The 23,287-nt window shown below is 43.1% G+C and overlaps 1 protein-coding gene across 1 annotated transcript; it reads left to right on the top strand.

Moving 5' to 3' along the window:
- The first annotated feature begins 645 nt into the window (after positions 1-645).
- Positions 646-17,917, top strand: tle3a (TLE family member 3, transcriptional corepressor a). Its single transcript, XM_037683543.1, has 21 exons — positions 646-1,063; positions 1,560-1,707; positions 2,184-2,284; positions 2,437-2,500; positions 3,749-3,793; positions 7,798-7,860; positions 8,056-8,130; positions 11,246-11,450; positions 12,271-12,278; positions 13,723-13,845; positions 14,198-14,248; positions 14,328-14,480; positions 14,951-15,083; positions 15,185-15,360; positions 15,476-15,549; positions 15,637-15,886; positions 16,158-16,405; positions 16,520-16,667; positions 16,778-16,928; positions 17,114-17,190; positions 17,485-17,917. The coding sequence occupies exons 2-21, from the start codon at positions 1,684-1,686 to the stop codon at positions 17,590-17,592; spliced, it is 2,277 nt and encodes a 758-aa protein (XP_037539471.1). The 5' UTR covers positions 646-1,063; positions 1,560-1,683; the 3' UTR covers positions 17,593-17,917.
- Positions 17,918-23,287: the final 5,370 nt, after the last annotated feature.

Below are 23,287 nucleotides of genomic sequence, written 5' to 3' on the forward strand. Positions count from 1 at the left end.
CCCCGCTGTGTAACTATCACCCAAATGCTGATAGGTAGGCGCGCGGATGTGTTGTGCAACCACCACGAGACACTTAAAAGTCGAAATTTATGTTCGAGACGTGGCTTCACTTGGGTAAACGTCGACGATCGATTGGTCGTTATTGCGCCCTTCACGGCGCGTTGGCGGGGAAATTAAAACGCTGCTTCTTCTTTTTTTTTCTTCCTTTATTTCATTTATTTTAAATGTATAGCCGCGTGTTCCACAAACACACTCTTTGCATCTTCACGCCCCCTTGTATGGAGATTTAAAAAAAAAAATTAAAAAAAAGTGCTTGTTGCACCGCACACCTCCATCCCACCTTCCTACACTTCTGTTGGTGGTCTCGCGCACATAAAACTTAAAAAAATATATATTCTTTTTCACCGATGGACAGGGAAGGGGGAGGACTTGAACGCAGCACGGATGTGGCGGCTATTTGTGCCGTCTCTGTCAAATTTGGGTCTCATCGTCCGCCGCTGTTGTCGTAGCTACGCGGTGGGACGCACGGCTGATGCCTTGTGGATCCGCGGGATGATGTCATGTATCGTTGCACCCCACGTGGGGGCCGTCGCTCTCCGATAGGCAGATGTGGCCGTGTTCCTTCCGAGCATAATGCGATTGGACAGATAGACGCTTTCACGGCAGTTCAGCCTTGCTGCCTGTGTGTGGCAACCCGGGGTAAAGCTGGACAACAGGGGGAAACGCGAGCTTGTGGAGAGTACCGTGTTACGCTTTTAAAGAACCTCTTCGAGTCAGAAGACAGATTTTGGGAACGAATATGTGTAATTTTTCCCCGTTTTTTTGGAGGGATTAACCAGCCACAGACGGGGCGCGTTCCTTGGAGGTTGAACGCTGAAGAATAAAGAGGTTTAATCGAGCCCGACCGCACCGAATTCTCTCCCCCAGTCTGGCTGGGTGCGCTCTGGAGGATGCTGCGTCCACATTACGAGGGATTAAACGCCTGAATTATATACTTTGTTTATTTTTTTTCTTCTTCTTTTGGGAAACGAGCACCGGACGGAAGGTTAAGGCGCACGTTTGGGTACGTTCCCGTTCACTGCTGGGTTGCCCTTTTCAGCTTTTTCTTATCCATACAAAGGCGTGCGCTCGGCTGCGCACCGCTTCCATGGTTCCGTGCCGAGCCAAGTTAGGAGGAAGCAGCTGCTGTCGGTCGTTGCTCGCCTGTAAACGCTCATTTATACCAACACCAACCAAGCCTGGACTCACAAAACACCTGAATTTGATCCGAGTGGTGATTGGGGGGGGGGGGGGGTGTCTTCCATATCGGCCGTTTCTGCGTCACTTTAAATTATGGTGACTTTTAGGTGTTTTCTCCCCCCCTCGCTCCCCCAATAAGTCGCTGACCACTAACCAAATAAGGTCATCAAGAAGCTGTCAGAGCTGTTTTTAACACGACCTGAAATGCAGCATAACTGTGGGTCAGAGTTGGTGCTTTGAATGGTCATTGCAACTGCGTGAAGTTGTTCATTTTTTTTGCAGCTAGAGGTTAAACCGCGTCATTTTCTTCCACAACACAGGATTTTCACGACCTCTCCTATACCCCCACCCCCACCCTCCTGAGACTGCTGCTGCTGGGAGCAAATTTCAACCATTTTGCCAAAGGACCTGCACACTGGAGAAATAAAGGATATACCTTTCGAGATGTATCCACAAGGCCGACATCCGGTAAGACGTGCCTGCTTTGTCATGAAATATTCAGCTGTGTGTGTAGGTTCTTGTTTCCAGAACAGCCCCTTCAAAACCCCCTTTCTGCTCTCAGTGCAGGTCATTCAATTTTCTATACTTGACACATATTCTCCATGAGAATATGCTCTTAGATGAATGCAGATGGTTTGCACAGCCAAGAGATATTTACTCAGCTGAATGTAAGGACAGGTGGTGGTTTAAATTCATTTTTCTCCTTCCTAAATGAGAATTCATATTCGGTGTGAAAGCCTATTCATGTGGCGTTATTAGCAGCTGGAGGTGTGAAGTAAGAGACCCACCTCTTTGCTTTGGTAATGTCTTACTGCAGAGTTGGATATTATCCTCGGAGAAGGAGCATCAGTGTCGAAAATACCTGAATGAAACCTTCAAACAGGTGAACGGATTCTTGAGATTTTCTTCTTTTGAGCATCCTTGTCTGTTTTGGTATCTTTCAGGCTCCGCATCAACCTGGCCAGCCTGGTTTCAAATTCACAGTAGCAGAGTCTTGTGACAGAATAAAAGACGAGTTTCAGTTCCTGCAAGCCCAGTATCACAGGTAATGATTATTTCCAAAAAATAGAATCACGTCTTCATTATATCGGTTACAGGAATGCCAAAGTACCGGTCTTAATGTTTTTGTTGAGTGCTGAGGTGTGAGTTGCTCAAGTGTTGATGCTTGAAAATGACACTTTTATGTTTCTGCTTCAGTCTCAAGGTGGAGTACGACAAACTGGCCAATGAGAAAACCGAGATGCAGCGCCACTATGTCATGGTAAGATTACGTTACAATGGGGAGCAATTATGGCACCAAATTGCAAGGCTTGTTGAAGATCTAGTTAGGGTGGAGTGACACAGGGCTATTGTGATCACCTATGTGGTGGTTAGGGCGGGCTGAGTGTCAGGTACAGGCCTGTGAAAGCCCTCGGGGGGGTGTGGGCTGATGCAGCTGGTTGTTACAGAGGAGCGCTTTCTGACAGGCAGCCAGTGGGTCTCCAAGGGTTGACTGCAGCTTTGCCCTCTGTGTGTGCTGATCTGATTATTCTCCTCAGAGACTCCACGCTCAGACGTATGCACGGCCATAAATTAGGTGTGAGCTGCTGGTGGAGGCCTAGGGGCTATATGTGTGTGTGAAAGTGCACCACTGTAAACAAGATGGAGGACAGGGAGGCTGCATTGAGATTATTTTTTCTTTCTCGTTTATTATCCATATAATTATTAGCCTTTTATTTTAGCAGCCTTGAAGAAAAACATAGGTGTGCCACTGACGCATGAAATAAGTCCAGACATGACGCAACGAGCAGCTTTTACTGGGGAAGTGTACTCTCTTGTCCTGAGTAAACATACAGGAGGTGATTTAAACCACAGGTTCAAATGAAACATGTTTTAGTATTTTCATTAGAAAACAACATGTCAGCCTGACAGGGAGTAGGTTAGATAAACATGTAGGGAAGCATCCCACAGCCAGCGCTGGGTGTCAGGTTACACCATGGCTGCAGGGCTCTGATCTCAGACAGAATGGCTCTCTTGTTTGAGAGTAATTTTCGAAGAAGCTAATGGACTGAATAATGCATTGGCCTCATCAAATAGACGCTGACTGGAAAGCCATTTCTGCCCTGGCTGCCAATTGTGGACTCCGCGGATTACATTTCAGCCAGACATACTGACCTGGCTGGAAATATCAAGAGTGTTGAGCAATCGCGTTACGCTAAGTAAACAGACATCATGGAGATCTGAGGGCTTAAGATAGTGATCAATACATCTGACCCTTCCTTCTTTGCGCCTACTCTACAAACAGCAAAAAATTGATTTATTGGCTGCTCGCTGTCGGCTACTCAAAGAAGTCTTTTTCTAGTCTGATCTTAGTTCATCACCTTTCGGGTTTTTCATCCTAATATACAAAACTGTGTGATAATGTGATTAGTGCGGGGATCAATCATATTGATTTGAGTCTGTGTGGAGAATACACAATCATGAGGCCACCACATGCTTGCAATAATATGTTTTCTGTTTTATTTTCCAGTATTACGAGATGTCCTATGGGTTGAACATCGAGATGCACAAGCAGGTGTGTACCATCTTCTTCCTCATCGGCTTTATTGATGTTTCTGCAGGTCAGGGAGAAGTTAAAGGCAGGAAGTTCAGGCTGGTGTATTAACATGACCGAACTGAAAGTGTGTGTCATTTAATCCTTTGTTCTTTGGCGTATTTTTAAAAAATAGAAGTCATAATGCTGTGATTTAACTCCACTTTTTGATTAGATTAAAGGCAGACTTTGACAAGCTCTGTCTTTTATGATTAGAGAGAACAGAAATGCTGATAGGTCAGAGTTTCTTCCTTAGCTGTAATTACCAGAGCAGAGCAAAAGTCATTTAGCCATTTACTGCGCCGTTATCTTTATCAAAGACTCCTATCTTGTATTGCCTCACAGATCGATCGTGGTAATAAAAATAAGGACTGCATGAATGAGTAATCCTCAGATTCCACCACATGCTGCGTTAAAGCATTAGGCCCATCTCTTCCAGTGTGACTGCCTCACTCGGTTAATGACAGCATTGATGTGGTGGGGTGATCCATCAGCGTCTGGGCCGTGTGTCGCACTGCCACATGTCTGTCAGGCTTCAGGCCCCTTTGATAGCTTCTGTCAGGCACTTATCACCAACCAGAGGGAAGAGAGACGGGGGAGGGGCTGGGGGTTGGAGACAATGAGCAGAATGGAGCTGTGGGGGGAGGGGCAAGAGTCCAGCTCTGTGTAAACAGGTTAATCGACTGATCCATTTTAGCGCCTGACTTTTATCAGGAACCTCAACAGAGCTGATGGAAGTGCTTGAATAATTCATCAGTGGGGCTCTAACCTGCTGAACGGCGTGTTTGTGAGCAAACAGTGCAGGGGGCCCCATCCTTGCAGTCCCCCCACCCCCCAGTCCCAGCTTACAGCTCAGACACGGGGGAGGAGGAGGGAGGAGAAGATCAGGAGTGGTTAACAGGCTGGGTTGAGGTGGATTATTGGATGCACGCAGGGATATTATTTTCCTGCCAGGAGATTTATTCCACCGTGAGGAAATGCATTCCTCTAACTGTGCCTTTTTCATTACCGAACAGGGACATAATTCAGGTTCCAGAATGCACACACTGGCATAGCATAGTTGGACTGATGTGACTATACTATCTGACAACTTGCCCCCACCCACAGTTTTCTGCTGGGTGATGTCAGCTCATAATTACCATCATATGGTGCTTGTTTCTCAAAGCTGGACAGGGTTTGGGACTAGCATGTTCACTTTCATCAGATTTGGCTGTTACCTGTAAGTTGTAAGAGACTCATGCTTTAAGAAACCCCTTGCTTAAAGCAAAGGATCTTCCATGTTTGGTGCCAGCGCAAATGCGATCAGCCAACAGACTGTATTGGTCGAGGCATGCAGTGAAACGAGGTTGGAGAAACTGTGCCTCTCTCTGAGCCGTCGGTGCTTTCATATCCTCAATCTGTCATGAGTGACTGGACTGCAGCGTAACGATTTCAGGGTGTAAGGCTTTTGGCTGTCAGACCCACTTATGTAAATGGAAAGTTACAGTGTTTAAGATGTGCAATAACCGAGAAGGTCCTCTTGTTTTTTTGCTCAAACAAGTTTATTGTTTTAGGATTGCCAACCTGACAGCTGTGGCTGACAAGGTTAATCAGTGTCATGTGTCTATTTAGACAGCCTTTTGGCTTTACCAAGATCATCACAGATAACTCCAAATGCCAATTAAAAATTTACTCTGGACCTGCCTCACATTAACAAAGACTGAGACTTTGCACAACATCTCAGTTAAGTGGAAACATCATTATCCGGCCTAGACAAGCTGATGGTACTTGTCTGGGTCTCTTCTTAATGAAAAAGTTGGGCCTTGGGCCGTGCTGTTATAGCTCGGACAAATTGCTGACCCTTTACATATGACTAGTCAAGTATTGTTTCGATGAATGCCCTGCTTTTCCTCTGTATTTAATGCTCATCAGTGTTTCAAGTCCATTTTCCCACTGCTGATAACAACAGGCAAATACCTCTCGGCACACAATTGACAAGCCAGCCTGAGAGTGCTCTTAAAGTGGTGCTACACAGGTCCGAGTACCTGTAATTGTGTAGCAGCGGTGCAAAGCTGGGCTCTCAAGGGCCAAGCTGTCATCTACTTAAAGTGACAACAGCCCCATTTTTATCTCCACCAGAACAAAACAGAAAAAAATCCTCCATCACTGGACTGTATCTATTTTGACAACAGTTGAGCTGATGCCTCTGCCGTGCATGTGCACGCTGCATTGTGAGAGAAGAGACTGGCAGTTGTTTAGGGCACAGCAGCTCTGCCACCTCCTGACCTCTCCCAGCCAGCTGTCAACATGACACTAAGCTACAGGGGAATGGGCCGAGTGCTCAAGGCCGTTCTACAAATCCAGTCAAATGTTCGACTACTATTTACACGGCTTATCTCGACAAACATGGATTAAACGGGCACCGGTAGCTTTTCAACCATTTCTGAGCGTCGACTCTTTCTAGAACACTTACAATTCTGCAATAATACTTATCCCTATAAAATCCTTATCTAAGGAGATCACAGTTCATTCTCCTTATCGTCGAAAGGCAATAAGCATGTCATAGTCTGTGTTATCTTATGGACTATTGTACTTTCTGCAGTAAACGCTACCATATATTTATTGCAGATTATTGTCCCTGATCACAGACCTCACTGTGTTTCATTTGATATTTCATTTTCAGCTCGTTGTTTGTCCTGCTTGCTGGCTTGACTAGCTTAGCAGCTAATCGTGTTGCAGCCTGGGTCAGCAGGTCTTGTTCTGTTGGTCATTACTCTCCAATCTCTCTGGCTCTGCTCAGTGGTAATATGTCTGGCTGCCAAAACTGCCTGGCATTTCTGCCATGTGTAATAAATAAGCAGGCGGTCTGCAGAGTGCATTGTGTGTGTGTGTGTGTGTGTGAGAAAGTGAGTGAGTGAGTGAGTGAGTGATGCTCCAAAATGAAAAATCAGAGAAGATCCCTGTGATGTGTTTGTGTTCTGCAGTGGCCCTGGGTTGAACTGCGGCTCATAAATTCCAAAGATGATGTAGCTTTGGCCCTGTTATTCTTTTTGCTCCCAGTGCTGAGCTCAAACCTGAAAGTCTCATCTCCTGACGAGAGGGGGAAGAACAAGCTGGCTGTGTTTTTACAAGACGACGAGGAAGGGGTTTTGTGTGTGCGTGTAGGGGGATGGGGGGTGAATCATACCCTCCTCCCATTGCTCTTTTTATCCATTCATTTGCTCCGTTCATGTGATTGGCAGGCTGAAAATTCAATTTAATGACCTGCCTCCGAGCACGTAATATGATTTTAAAGCCTGTTACGGTCAAGCAGAGGTGCCATTTGCATAATGATCCCCAGCCAGATAGGGCTGCAGTCGTTGCCATGGCAGTTGGTCGACAAGCAGAAGAATGAAGGATAGGTGGGAGGGGGTGTAGGACTGGGGGCTTGATTGCAGTAAAAAAAAAAAAAAAAAATTGCACAGGCTTCTTATTTCAAAAGGCAGAGCTTTGGGAAACAACACTCAGAAAACAGACCGCTTGCTGTCTTTTAATGGTTATTGATCATAGATTTGAGGTCTGTTTCCCACAAGGTTATTATGGTTTGGTATCTTTGTTCACCGTGATTTGTAATGTCGATTGTCCGTCACGTGTAAGCAAACAGTGCAGGTTGAAGGCCTTTCTTCCTGGGGTGTGGCTGTGCGGTTTTAACGCTGAGGTTAACTGCAGGACGGTGCAGAGCAAGTGAAGATCCTCTCATCACACAGGAGCAGCAGCAGCACTCTGCCCGCTCACATCCGTTTAGCATGGAGTGCACTCTCAGCACAGCTGTGCTCCATACCCCTGGGCTCTCCTAATGTTTTAAATATTTCAAATGTCAATATCACGCTGTTTAGAGGATGTTGAGTCAAGCAGTTCTGATTGCCGGAGTAATTGACTTAATCGGTGTAAACATTAAAGGCGGAGTTATGGGAAGTCACTCTGTCTTTCATCCCATTTTAATACCTTTTGTGTTTTTTTGTTTCTAGACGGAGATCGCCAAACGACTCAATGCAATTTTAGCTCAGATTATGCCTTTCCTGTCGCAAGAGGTAAGTTTTTTTTTATTATTAACATGACCTCCAAATGGTGGTGCAATTTTTTTTATTTTTAGAGAGACTATTTTTAAAAGTAGATTGTGTAAGCAGGGGGGCATTTACTCTTGCTTTCCTTGTAGTACTATTAAAATTAAATTACAAGTTCTGCACACCTTAAAAGTAATTTCTTGTGATTTTTTTTTCCCACAGCACCAACAGCAGGTTGCTCAGGCAGTGGAGAGGGCTAAGCAGGTGACTATGACAGAGCTGAATGCCATCATCGGGGTACGTGGACTTCCCAATCTGCCTCTCACCGTGTGTATACCCCCTTTTATTCCTTTACTTGAACTTGGGTAGGGACAAACCTGCACTTGCTCTCACTAGCATATTCATGTAGTCTGTTTTTCTTTTTTTGAACTAAATGTAATGTTTTTTAATCATGACAAATATAAATGGTCATATTTAGTTTTTCTCCCATTTAATTTGATTGGTCACCTCTAGTTACACATATGAATAACTCAGATGGTCAGTTCCTGCATCAGTGGGTTCAGTGGCATCCTCTCTGTCTTGTTGTGCATTTACAAATGTGAGCTCTTCAAATCTCCTCCGTGACTTGTACTGCTTTAATTGGCTAAGCTTTTAACGAGGAGCCTCATCCCTCACTGTTGACCTGGATTGCTGTGGGAGTTAAAAGGCTGAAGCTGAGCAGAACACTGCCGACTTTGCAAGCTGGTTGAGACAATCCCAACAGCAGGCTGCCATTGCAGCACAGCACTGAGCGAGCAGTAATGTTTGGTGTCCACCTCTGCTTCAAAACACCATCTGTTCTCCATTGATCAGCTCTACTCATCTTTGCAGAAGCAGAAGTAATTAGTTTCAACACTCAGACTATCAGTGTTCTTATTTAGACAGCTGAATCTTTATTATGCACAAGAGGCAGGTTCAAAAGGCTGACTTATAACTGGATATTGAAATTCAATTGATGTCTTCCTGATGACCTTTGCTACAAGTGTTTTTCTCTTTTTAATATATCTGAACATCTTAAGGTTATGGAAAGCTGCTTGTTTACCTTATATGGAAACTAACAAGCAGTTGTGCCTATTGTCATATTTGATTTGTAGCTCCATTCTGTGTTGCTTTTTTATTGAGGACACATGACTTTTTGCAATTTTGCTCTACTTTCAAAACTTCAGCTGTGATTCTTTCTGCGTTGGTCTATAATTTAAAGCTGTCTCATTTAAAAGTTGATCTGAAGTAAGCTCTGACCCTTTGACCCCTGACCCTCATGTTCTTGGTGTATCACTATGTGTGGAAGCAAGATTGTTAAATGAAACAGCAAGACCCCATCCCAAGATGCACCACCTGGTCATGTCAGGGGAGGTGAAAATGTACCTCCTGTATGTTTTACGAATACTTTCCCATCAGTTATTTATTAAGGAGAAGCTCTGTAGGCATGCCAGAATCTTCATGTATATTGTAAAGTAAGGTGGGGTGAAAGAGCATGCCAGGCACACAGGCAGCATCCAGGAAGTAGCTGCATGTCTTATTGATGGAGCTGTGGGCCATATTAATAGAATGCAACTAGGGCAGCTGCTCGCTCTGAGAGAAACCTGACCGCTGGTGCCTCCTGTTTGATTAAAAAATGCACAAAATATTCAAATAAACAGTAAAAGGCTCACCCTTCTTCATATGGTTAGGCACCTGGATTTTCTCCTACTGTTAGGACATTTGTTTATACCTCTTTGGCCATTAAGCGCTGTGTAGTAGTTTTGTGTTGGAGAGAAAACATCTGTAGTAGCTCTGGCCTTGACCACTCTGTCCTCCTTTTCAGCAGCAACAAGCTGCCTGTCCTGCTCTCATGGTCAGTGGAATCCATTTATTTGTGTCTTTATTTAAAACCTGACTTGGTGCGTTCACACATCTCGGCTTGAAAGGCTTGTGCACGTTGCATGGCACTAATTGTGCTGAAGCACTGTGTCTTTCACCATCATTTTGTTAGCACACCTGAGACAAACTATAAGACATCTGCCTGTTTGCCTGTGCAGCTTTTATTGTTGCTACACTTGGTGCGAGGGTAAAAAGGGCAACGAGCAGGTCTTTATCTTGGATTATTAAATTAAGAGAAATGGGCCAGAGTCCTTTCTTTATTTATTATTGTCTTCATTTATGGCCCTTTAATGAGGGCTCTTGCTGATCAGCCATGCTTATTACCCATCAGAGCCTCGTTAAACACAATGAGCAAGGATGTCTCCCCCTGCCAATGAACTGGCTCCTTAATTTCCCTCATGGACACAAAATTATAGCACACTCTTTGGCTCTCTTCTTTTTACTGTTTCTCTGTGTAGTTGTGAATTCTAAATAAAGGAAAGAACGAAGAGACAAAGTTCATCAATATGTTTTTCAAGACAAAGCATGCTTTTTATATTCCGATCTTTTGATCGTGTTGTGTTTATCCACCATTTTGTTCTACATGTAATGCCAACCCATAGTTACCAAGTTCCTAATATTCATGAAATGGCCATAAATGGCCAATGATTGGAGTTTGGTCTAAAGGAGAGGGGCGTGCACCTTTAAAAACAGCTGCATTACTCAGCTGGCTCATAGATAGGGTAATAAATTGCTGATGTTTTTATTGGTGTCTCAGCTAAGTATTATTTAACCTTGCTTTAAACTGCTTACTTCCATGCTGAGTGCCTTTTAACTCCCATTTATTTCACTGTGCCTTTCAAATATTGATGGTGAATATTGGAGGCTTGACTGAGTGCCAGTGTGGGACCCCAGCTCTTGGCTCCCAGGGCTGCCTTTTCCAAATGCACACTCAGAAACTACGAGGGAAGGAGTGCCAGCTTCTGGCACTTTAGTGTTCCCTCAGTCTATTAAAGTTTGGGTGTGCGGGTGATTCATGTGCTGTCAATCCAAGAATGTGCATGTAAGAGCGGTAAACAGACAGTGTAGTGTTTTTTTGAAGTGTTTTAAAAAGCAGGTAGTTGTTTTGCCCTGAGGCTGACAGCCTAATGTTCTTTCAGATGATTGCTCAACTCAATGATGGGACAGGAGTGATGTGACACTGTGATATGTATTGTGCCAGAGTAGCAGGAGCAAAATGATGTTGGCTGTGCTAATTCATGGTTAAATCAAATATAACCTTCTTGAAAAACATTTATTTTTCATTATTCCTTTGTAACGTTGTGGTTGAACATTTAAAGTGGTGTTTAATGCATCTGTGTTGCATATAGTGTTGTAATAACGTGACTTTTCCCTGCACAGAGCATGTGCCACCCTGGCATTAAGCGATGTGTGTAAATTTATTTAACCCGATCAGAGTTGTGTAAAGTTTCTTCTTGGCGTTTCCCTTCAACCCACTTGGTGTTTGTTCGTCTGTGTCTCTGTGGACTTGCAGCAGCAGCAGCTTCAGGCACAGCACCTCTCTCATGCTGCTCACGGGCCTCCTGTCCAGCTGCCGCCCCACCCTTCAGGTCTGCAGCCACCTGGCCTCCCGCCTGTGACAGGGTCTGGGTCAGGCCTGTTGGCGCTTGGGGCTCTGGGAAGCCAAGCTCACCTCCCAGTAAAGGATGAAAAGAACCACCATGATCTTGAACACAGAGGTGAGGAATTTTTAAAGTTTATTATATATGAGTTTATTATTTTTTCTTAGTGGAGACAATGTTAAACAGGGCCAAACCTTAAGTGTGACGCAGTGGTGTAGTCTATATTTTTGTACTGGGTACAATGGGCTTAGAAACCGAAGTACACCGGTTAGTGCAATGTAATCATCAATTTATTTAGATTTTTAAGCATATTGAACATTTCAAAATTTTTCTGATGCTTATTTTTGAATAAATGAACAAACTTTGTACAACAGTTGGCTTTCTACTAAAAGCACGTTAAAGATTTTATAAAACGGTATCAAAGCAAAACATGGGCAAGTGTTAAGTAGTAAGTACAGAAGTATTAATTATACAAAATCAAGTCGAACCAACTCAATGTGTCTATAAAATGTTCCAAATGTGTTGACAATGACACATGTCCAATGATATGTCATGTATCATTGGGCACTTTTAAGTGGGTATACTGGAATTCTCAAACGTTTCTAATGGGTATACTCCGTATACCCGCGTATCATAGACTACACCACTGGTGTGAAGGGCTTTTCACTCTAATCAGAATCGTATCACATCTTGTCTGCTGACATTCTATCAGGATAATGGTGCATTCCCAGTCCATGACTACAACCTATTCAGCAGCTCCAGTGCATGTTGATAAGAAGAGCCCTGTGTCTTGCAGCTAGCTGATCCATACATGTTGATTCAGAAGTGTTTGTGTACTACATGTCCTGAATGCTCAATACTAGCTGACATGTTTTTCTTTTTGCTCTCTCTTGGTGACTTCATCACATCTTCTGCCATCGTGATGTCATCGATACAGAGAATACGGTGAGTCTCCAGATCAGCAGATGTTGGTTTTTTTCTCCTCCGTGGGATTGTTAGTTGTTCTGATCATTGCGTTGTTATACCTGCTGTGTGTTCTTGCTGGTTTCATATGTTGTAATTCGTGTTCTTTATACCGATTAATAGGAAATGAAGTTTGGAATAGAAGGACTGTGTGTTTAATCCAGAAGGGAAATGACAGCTATCATGCTGGAGAGATTAGAAGCCTTGTAATTTCATCACAATTAAAGGAGGACTTGGACTCCCGTCCCCCTCCCACCCATCTTAAAGGATTTATTTGATCCTCTCTTTTCTGTCTCTCTTGCTTACCAGCTCTCTCTTTCCTCTCTCTCTTTGATTTGGGATGAATATTCATACTCACAAATGGAGAGTTTTGTTGTCATTCTCTCCACTCTGTCTGCTGAAATGTTTTACTTGAAATGTTAGGATATTGGCTGACTTGTTATGGGCCTGTGAGATTGTGTTTCTGAAGGCTGGGACTGGTTGAATGGGTGCAGTCATGTCTGAAGAAATGGGAACTCCTGGGGCGATTAGCAGACCCGATTTGTTTCTCCCTTCTCGTCCCAGGTCATCTGATAGTAGAGTGGTGACTTTGGTTAATGAGTCACGCTAAGCATCTCTTTAAAGGTCAGCCATTATGCAGACAGTGGCCCTTTGCCCGACTTCCAGTCTATCCACCGTTGTCCCCTCCTCTTGTTTTTGTCCATGTGGTTGCTTTGTTGAGAGACGGGGAGATTTGGGACAACTTGGCAGTTTGCAGGCAAATGGCAAACCCCAGAGAAAGCTTTTGGATATCTGCCCAGTGCCTTCCCTTCTGTTGGCGTTTGGAGTGAGCTGTCGCAGCTTGTGTAGGCAGGTTCCATGAAGAAGCACCAGCCAGTCCCACGCCGCTGTGCCCACTGGCAGGATTTAGATTCTCTTTCTTTATCAGAGCTCAAAGCCTGAGCTGACATAGTGCCCAAGTGTGCTGCTGCATTCAACGTTCAGAACCCACAACGTATAGATTCTCTGTGTGTCCCTCTCCCCCCACTTTCTCTCTCATGCTTAGCCCAAATGACTCTGGAGAAAAGGCCTTCTGTTCAGTCACAACACACTGCTCATGTTCCTGTGAGGCTGTTTGTTGTCCAGTTATAATGGGTTGGGGTGGGAGGGGGGGACCTTTCAATTCAGATAACGGCCCATTCTGTTGTGTGGCCAAGAACAGGCTTGTGTATGACTGGGTTTGGTGTCAGGGTACTGTGTTGAGCTGGCTCACATGCCTTTTTTGACAAACCCAAGTATTTTTAGTGTTTGGGCCGGCTCAGTCTGTTCTCTTAAGTTCATAATGGATGAGTAATTTTCTGTTGTTCTTATTTTTATTTATTTATTTATTTATTTGCAAAGAGAGACAAAGCGGTAATAAAAGAAGTTTTTGGTTTTCTGTTTGCAGAATAATTCAATATCTCCATCAGAAAGCTTACGAACAGCCAGTGAGAAGCATCGCAGTTCTTCCGACTACAGTCTGGACTCTAAAAAGCGCAAAGTGGAGGAGAAGGACAGCATGAGCAGATACGTAAGTCAACAAAGGAAGAACTCAGCATGACAGGACATGTTATTTACAGTACCTGGCAGCTATTCAACCTCTTATATTGCTTATTCAAAACACAAGGGCGGAGTCAAATTGCCACATTTTAAATTCTTGGTTATGCAGAGGAAAGATTTTGGCAGGGCATACTGACTTCCTGGATTCTTTGTTGGTTGCCTGGCAACTTCACAGTGACAACAAGAATCCAGGAAGTTACTGCTTCCAAATCTCAGCAAGAAAATTGTCAAGACTGCAAAGCTCCAACCCCCCACACACTGTGACACCAGATGTGTATCTGAAGTATATCTGCTTATAGGTCATCATATTCTTGTCTTTGCAGGACAGTGATGGAGAGAAGAGTGATGACTTGGTGGTAGATGTATCTAATGAGGTGAGTATAGCACATGATTTTCAAATGGCGTATGATGCGTTCTTTATATAAACGTGCACATTTGCCTTGTTTTTGTCAGGATCCTGCCACTCCACGGGCAAGCCCAGCCCATTCACCACCTGAAAATGGCATTGATAAGCCACGCCCACCCAAAAAGGACACGCCAAACAGCCCTGCGTCAGTGGCATCATCTGGAAGCACACCATCCTCCAAGGCCAAGGAGCTCAGTCATGTAAGACAGTGAGAAAATTGAAGTCAAACTAGGACAGAGAGGGTTTTATAATCGAATTGCACAGCGAGAGCAAAGGGATATGTGCAAATACATCTAGAACATTTTCTACTGCAGATTAGGAATGTCTCTCTGTGCTTTAAGTGCATGACTAAAATGTCAGGGATAATATTGTCCCACATCAGGATCAGTCGAGTCTTCTTCACTAATAGCTCAATGTATTTAAGTATTCCAGGACTTCTGCCTTTGCCTCACCGAAAGATTAAAGCTAAAGCAGTAAAGGGATGAAAACGACCCCATCACCATTGTGACCATAATAGGTTTTAGAATAAATAGCAGTTTATGGCTCAGCAAGACTATGAGGGTTGTCAGAATTAGATTGGATTAGGTTCAGCTTGCTCTCAAATTGTCAGTCTGCACAGTGCCTGGCTTCTGGGATTGTGAATGTGCTCAGTCTCTTGTTCCCTTGACAGAATGACAAATCCTCCACGCCTGGTCTCAAATCCAACACCCCCACCCCACGCAACGATGCCCCCACCCCTGGCACCAGCTCCACTCCTGGGCTCAGACCCATCCTGGGCAAACCACCAGGCATGGAAGCTCTCGGTTGGTACCATTCTGTGTCCCTTCTCTGATAATCTTTTACCATTTTTCTCCAAAGTACTGCTATGTCTAAAACAAATCCATCTCTGTTGTTTTGTTTGCAGCAGCGCCCGCTTTGCGTACCCCTCTGTCCATTGCAGGCTCCTATCCTTCCCCCTTTGCCATGATGGGCCACCATGAAATAAATGGGGGCCTGACGAATCCTGGGGTGTATGCTGGTCTTCACATTTCCCCTCAGATGAGTGCTGCAGCAGCTGCCGCTTATGGACGGTCCCCCATGGTAACAACTTCTGCTATATTTGACCTAATAGAAGAAACACACATAGTTTGAGTGGTGTGGGATTTTTTTTTAATGACCGCAGGTCAAATACTGATGAAATCTTGTTGTTTTCTAGGGATTTGATCCTCACGCCCCTATGAGAGCTCCAGGCCTTCCAGCCAGCCTCACTTCTATTTCGGGTGGCAAACCGTACGTTTCTCACCCGTGGCGTTACGCTCATCCATTTTTAAAATTAGTAACAAAACACTCAAATGCATTTCCCCCCTCTTCCTTCAGAGCTTACTCTTTCCACGTCAGTGCAGATGGTCAGATGCAGCCTGTGCCCTTCCCACCCGATGCCCTCATTGGCCCCGGTATCCCACGGCATGCCCGTCAGATCAACACTCTCAGCCATGGTGAGGTGGTGTGTGCAGTTACCATTAGCAACCCCACACGTCACGTTTACACTGGTGGCAAAGGCTGTGTCAAAATCTGGGACATCAGCCAACCAGGCAGCAAGAGCCCCGTGTCCCAACTGGACTGTCTGGTAAGGACCTCTGCTAATTTGCATTTTGCTTATGGAGGATGTTTTGCAAAAATATTATAAAATATTTTGGTAATTTATAGCTTTTTGAAAATGTGAACAGTGTGAAACATTGGTGTAAATTCAATAACATATAAATTTGTTGGCTTGGTCCAGATTAGGTGTGAGATACGGCACCATTTTCATCCTGTTTTCCCAAGATTTGTTCCTAATTCTCTCTCTTCCTTCACTGCCCTGAACACGTATTGATTTGGCTTTGTCCTCTGTGCAACAGAACAGGGATAACTACATCCGATCCTGTAAGCTGCTGCCTGATGGTCGCACATTGATCGTTGGAGGCGAGGCCAGCACATTGACCATCTGGGATCTGGCCTCGCAGACACCCCGCATCAAGGCTGAGCTCACCTCCTCGGCCCCGGCATGCTACGCCTTGGCCATCAGCCCTGACGCCAAAGTCTGCTTCTCCTGCTGCAGCGATGGAAACATTGCCGTTTGGGACCTGCACAACCAGACTCTTGTCAGGTTTGTGGGAAATAAAATTACTCCCAATGTGTGGGCTTTGGCCCCTTAACAGAACTGTTTATATTATTTTTAAAGAGCATGTCAATAAATGTGTATGTCTTGCTTTGATTGCAGGCAGTTCCAGGGTCATACAGATGGTGCTAGCTGTATTGACATTTCCCATGATGGTACTAAGCTGTGGACAGGCGGTCTCGATAACACTGTTCGCTCTTGGGATCTGAGGGAGGGTCGACAGCTGCAGCAGCATGATTTCACTTCACAGGTACATCCCAGAGGAAATTCACAACTTACAAACCTTCACACGTCGAGAAGAGTTGTTTTTCTTGAGCTTTTGGAATGCCAATAATAATTACAGCTTTGTCCCATCCTCAGATCTTTTCTTTGGGCTACTGTCCGACTGGAGAATGGCTCGCTGTGGGCATGGAGAGCAGTAACGTGGAGGTGCTCCACCATTCAAAGCCTGACAAGTACCAGCTTCACCTGCACGAAAGCTGCGTTCTCTCCCTCAAATTTGCCTACTGTGGTATGAATAAACACACAAAAAAAACACACACAAAAGAAAACACTGAACAGTTAAGACACATTATGTTTAATCCAAAAGTGCTTTTATATCTTAAGGTTAGAGATTTATACATTTTAATACAATTCTTTTTTTTTTTCCATTTATTGGTTCAAAGTGGCCTGACACCACTTGTGTTTTCTTTGCAGGTAAATGGTTTGTTAGCACTGGGAAGGACAATCTGTTGAATGCTTGGAGGACTCCTTATGGCGCCAGCATATTCCAGGTATGCAGATCGATATGCTCAGTCTGCAGCCAGGCAAAAGTATGCACAGCTGCATCTGAGAGGAAGGACACAGTGACCGCCGTCTCACAGCACTACCCTATCAGTGATAAATGAAACTGAGATATTGACCTGACAAAGAAGTCTTTTTGAGGGCTGTCAGGCCAAAAACTTGATACTACCACAATCTCATCTTTCTCTGTAGTCAGCCAGTTGTCCTCATTTAACATTGAATGGATTTGAAAGTTGTAACTGCCCCAAGACTAAAGTGGTTTTTGTCTTCTTTTCTCTAAACAGTCCAAGGAATCCTCATCTGTCCTGAGTTGTGACATCTCAACAGACGACAAGTACATCGTAACAGGCTCTGGAGACAAGAAGGCCACTGTATATGAAGTGATTTACTAGAAGGAACTGCTTTGGATTTGGGGCACGGTGATGCTCAGGAACAGTAAACTCTTCCTCCATCTATCTTCCCTCACACAGACGGCATGGACTCTGGATTTTGCCTGCAGCCCGGGATGGAGGGCAGGAAGTTTGGCAGTGCCAGACTCAAATGGAGTGCTTGTTTACCCTGGATTTTGTGTCATTCACCTCTGCCCTCCATCATCGATACAACACTTGTACAGCAAGTGCAATTTCTGAAAGCACTAAGAGAAAAAAAAAGTTGCTGTTTTTTTCTGGTTGTTGGATATTTCTCATTTTTTTCCATACTTTTTATTGTGGAGATAAGTTCCATAACGCAACTAGAAGCGGCGCTTCGTTTTGGAGCTTTTTTTTTTTTTTTTTTGGAGTTCTTGTGAAAAGTGTACATAATGGAGTAATAAATGGCCTTTTATAGATTTATATTTTGGTGTCCAATTTCGCTTGTGATGGTTCTTTCTTGTTCTGTCTATGGTTTTCTGTCCCCTTCGGGGTTGGAAATTAGATTAGGACTTTGTAAGAGGATATTCTATTTCAGTTTTTTTTTCCCCTCCTCGGCATTTTTCCTCATGTTTGTTGTTGAGAACAACCTTTTCGGTAATCCAATTTGGATTATTTTTTTCCCTGACAACAACTTTTTTTTTTGCTGTTTGGTATAAAACAGACATTTGTCCCCTGGTTTTTAGCACTAGAGAACTCCGGGAAATGCCATTTTTTAAAACTGGAAGGATAAATTTATTGTTTCAGTAACATTGACCCAGCTCAAAGAAGTTCAACTTTTAAATGAAGATCCGTCACTGAACACCAGCTGCTTTCATGATCAAAATGGATAACTAACATCTGAAGGACTGATGGTTTTACAAAAAATAAGCAACGGTGATTTGAACTTAGTCTTTCTACTCAAATACTGTAAGAAAAATCATTCCTCTCAGTAAAGTCATCGGTTTGTACGTTAATTATTGCTTTTCTCGTTTCAATGGCCTGTGATTGATATGCGAGACTTAATTGGTTACACCATTACCACATCTGGCATTCTGGATATTCTGTTTGCTTTCTTTCGTTAGTATTTTATAATATTCCACTTCAATCCTCTCAAACAGAAACTGCATAAACACAAGTTTAATGTGTAGCATACACATCATCACCCATAAGGACTGTACAGTAGACAGTTGTTGATAAATCAATAAACTGTTTTTATATTAAAAGAATAAAATCTTGACTTGCTCTTTACAGTGCTGCTGACTTGCTGCTAAATTAGGACTTTAGGAAAAATACCTAGCAGTTGTTTATTGTTTAATTATTTGAACATTTTTGTGTATTTAATTGTAATTCTATAAATATTTTTGATGATATAGATTTTTTTATTTGGTCACAACATAAATTATAGTGACAACACTCCATAGTTTCACCATTTAAATGAGAAACTATAAAACACATTAAGCAGCTACCAAATCATGAGTTCTCAAAGGGATAGTTTTTAAGATTTTGAAGTGGGGTCCTGTAGAAAAGCATTAAACAACTAATATCTTACCTGTTGTAGATAGCTCTTTGAAAAAAGATTTGTAAGCTCAGTCATCCAGGTAGATAACAACAAAAAAAGGTTAAATCGTGTCATCTGGACCATAGCTCTTTGAACAACCTCAGTGCGAAGTTTAATTCTGGCCAGATTAATGAGCTAACAACTAGCTTGGGAGGGACCAAGACTAAAGTGGACTGCCGCCTTTAAAAAAAAAAAAAAACTATAGTCCTAAAAATATCATGGCAGTTTGTTCCAGTGATGTTTTTTACACCTTTATGTTGCAGTTTTTTCTTATTACATGTCTATTCTGGTAGGAATAGTGTAATATTCTCTCTGGTAGTGCTCTAGGCTCCTAATGAAGTGCTACAGTTAACTGCTGCTGTTGTTGCTATTTTTAGTTGTAAGTAAGCAAATGGCTTATTTGATGTAAACAGCTTAACATAAAAAAACCAACTTTAAACAGAGGAGGTCTCAGATTTAAGCTTTCCAAAACTACAATGCAGCATTAAGCATTAGTCAGCTTCCTTGTAATTCACACCTTCATGCATGTGACCAAAACATTTTTTTTTTTAGTCAGGCAAACACCATTGTGTCGACCATTGACCATTGTGAGAGGCGTGTAGTTTAATCTGCACGTGATTCTAGGTTCTAGGTCTCATTCACTTTTAAAAGCTTTGAACATTATTATTATTTTTTTTATTGAGAAAGCTCCCTGCAAGATAAGTGAAACATTTCCAACTACAGAATATGGGGTGAGATTTCTAGATAAATGGGAGTCTACACCAGCAGCATATAATGCAAAATGAACGATGAATTAAACATTTATAAAGTAGAGTCCACAGATTTAAAGGATTGGAATTTAAAAACGGCAATGATCCGCTTTGGTCGAGCCTCTTTCCGACTAGACATAAACTCATCAATCCAGTCAGAGTCAAACTCAAACCTTAAACAGGCAAACTAATAATTGTCCATAACCTTTCCAAATAACTGCCAAGTCAAGAACCCCACTTTTACTTATCTGAATTATTTCTTATGGTGACAGGGAGACATGTGAAATGGTAAACTTTAAAAGAGTTTGGCTTTACAACAGTGGAAAATATCTCTTTCTCATGTAGTCCATGCTGACATAGCTGTTCTCTGAAAGACAACAGATTACCGTATTTCCTACATGTCAATCTTTCTCTTTAAGTCTGGTAGTAAATTACAGTCTTTATGTTTAAAGTGACATGGAAATGAACTGTGTAAACCAACGCACTCATGGTCTCTTGGCTCTGCTCCATTTCACTTAAAACCACAAACGTGTCCACAAAGTCCCAGTTTGCTTGACTATTGTTACTGTAGCAAGGCTTCTCCCTAACCCAAGTCTGCTTTTACAGTCTACATGATATTATTCACAGGCTCTCCTTGACAGTGAATGGAAATGCATCAGCAAATGGCCATAAATGCAACTAGGTCTGACATCTGTCTCAGGAGAACTGCAGACATAAGCGGAAGGTTTTCTGCTGTTAGAGAGGCTGCAATACAGACCTTTTGACTTGGCTGTAATTCAGAAAATTACTGAGATCACATTAATGTTTGAAGGATGAATGTGGCATAGCTTTCAAAGTCAGAGTGTGCTCCAGCCATGGTCACTGTCAGCCGCAATCTAAGTTTTGTATGGTGGCTCGATGACATCACGCCACCGTCTCAGAGTAATACAATAAGGCAGAAGTTGCTATGCAGTGGCACTTCAGAGAAATGACGTAAACACTGCTCTTGAGTTCTGATGAGTGGTCTTTTGGTAGCTGAATACTTCTGGGCAGGATGAGGTGAATGACCCCGTCCATCCACTCCAGAACAACGCTCCTGCGCTTGAAGCAGTGAGCCCTTCATGAGGCCGTTTCTTTAGAGATGATGTTGTTGGATTATAAAAGCGGGGCCGGATGCTTTCAGCATGGAGCCAGCCGCCGTGCACCGCTCTCACGGGCTCATTTGTTAAAAGCTGTTGTCTTTCTTTTCCCACATCAGTGAAGTGTGTAGTTCCTGTGCATATTCAGAGCTTAAGCTCCCGGCTCAAGTACAATTTTCTTCCTCTTCTTAATCAAACAGCGGAATATCTGCAGATGAAAGGTTGTACCTCTCAGTGGCTAACGGTGGACACCGAGGGGGTCATTGTCTCGCCTTCCGCTGATCTACGTCTCAATAGAAGGCTTTCAGCAGGTTCTCATGCAAAACCCGTGCTGCTCTCGACTATTTAAAGAGGGCCAACTGCGCAGACTAAACTAAAGTGGCCTATAAGTGCTTTGCAGGAAGCTCAAAACGTAAGGGCATATTCCAGTTCCTACTCTGCTGGATTGTTAAGAGTAAAAACTTGCAGCATGGAGAAAATCAAGACGAGTATGTAATGTTAATATGTGAATGATGTAACTGATGTTCTCCTTCATTAATAACATAGGAAATTACGTTTCTTTTTCTTTTAAACAGCAAGGCTCTGGCACCTTGCTGATATTCAGAGTAATAATCCTTTAATCACCTGAGTATTGCCAGTCCTAGGTTTTATCTGTTATGGATGTGAAAGCCCCCAGTGCCAAGTGATTACAGCATTTGATCAGGGTAATAATGTCTTCACTGCTGCCCTGCCTGGGGCCCAGAGGCAGCACAGCTCTAATCCACAGTGCATTCTAGTGGAATTGTATTACACAAAGACCACCAGGGTTTCTCTTCTAAAAGGGAGGGGTGGGGTTGAGGGGGCTAAAAGAGGAGGTTACCATGGAAACAAGCTTCTCTCGCTCTCTCTCTTTATGCAGACACACATGCACATAACCCAAGCACACTCACTCCTGGGACAGATAAGCGAAAGACAGGTGGTGTGTTTACTTTCCATGGACCCTCCAATCCCCGTGCAGGCTGAGTCCTGATAACACGAAGCTTGTACAGTCACCGACCACAGAAAGCAGATAAGCACTCCAGCAGAGCAGAGCAGTCATCGCCTTCCAGCCAGGATGAGCAAACCTGGGAGACCCGGATTCATTTGGATTAGGGTGGATTGCTGCTGCCAGAGTCGACGCCAACGCTGCTGCCTCTGCTGTGATCAGACTACTGATGTTCACAGGACTTTCTACATGAGAACCTGATGTTGCTCTTTACTCTCTGGAGAGTTTAGTTAAAGGACATGGCCACACCAGTGGACTGGATGCTATTTTAGAGATCGAGATCAAGAGGCTGTCAGCACTGGGCACAGTCGTGTCACTGAGGTTAAAAGATTTTGAAGCCGGAACAAGAAAATCTCTCCTGATGTGTCCTGAAGAGAGACCCTGAACACTATCAACGTGTTGTTTCAACGTTGACTTGTCTACTCTGTTTGTAATGGCTAATTTACAGAGAAAGGCTGAAAAACTATCAGGAAATTCCTTTGTGTTTGTTCCAAGTCTCCACTAAAATCCAGTAATTTAACCAGAGTATGGTTTTTATTATAATGTCCTGTAAAGGGACCAACAACACGCTCTTTGATGTTGAGATCAAGACAACTACAAGTACTACTTTATTATGTGCAATATGCTAAGATGCTGATTATCTTTCCACACACATTCTGTGATTAAAGCACAGCTGGAGGTGCATAAGCAACATGACTAATTACAGAGGAAATGGTGATATTGAACTAAGGTGGTGAGAGTCGAATTTCCCCTTGGCCCCTTCTTTGCCTGTGTTGATTTTTAATTTATCTTTAAAAATGGATAAAAAAAACCAACCAAAATAAAAAAGGTGTGTAATCTCTCACTAATATTATGGGTTTGTAGCCTGTATTTCCAAAGTGATTGCTCTTCATTTAGCTCTGTGTATTGAATATAAGAGAACAAGTGAATATTAATATTAAGTACAATAATATTTGCAGTACAAGTACAATGCCTCGGTACATGTAACACAGTTAAAATCAAGAGAAAGATAATATATTATTTTTAAATGAAAGTAAGTGACCTTTTACCAAAATACCTCACATTGAACACTGTCAAAGTTTGAAAATAAAACAAAATTGAAGATCCACAAACCTGTTGTAGATATGTATTTGAACTGCCTCTTCTTTAGTAACATACATTAGTTTTGACAAAATTGACAAATTAATGGCTAGTCTGAGTGGCATTAAGACCGACATGTATTGTTTTCATCTCAAAACAATATCGGCCT

This window comes from Nematolebias whitei, chromosome 10, assembly GCF_014905685.2.
Source record: "Nematolebias whitei isolate Nwh7 chromosome 10, NemWhi1, whole genome shotgun sequence".
Classification (NCBI taxonomy): Eukaryota; Metazoa; Chordata; class Actinopteri; order Cyprinodontiformes; family Rivulidae; genus Nematolebias; species Nematolebias whitei.

Bases quoted from the DNA above. Each gene is read 5' to 3' on its own strand.
- tle3a (XM_037683543.1), top strand. From the start codon at position 1,684: ATGTATCCACAAGGCCGACATCCG. The intron at 7,861-8,055 runs GTAAGTTTTTTT...TTTTTCCCACAG, and splicing joins TGCCTTTCCTGTCGCAAGAG to CACCAACAGCAGGTTGCTCA. The intron at 13,846-14,197 runs GTAAGTCAACAA...TTGTCTTTGCAG, and splicing joins AGGACAGCATGAGCAGATAC to GACAGTGATGGAGAGAAGAG.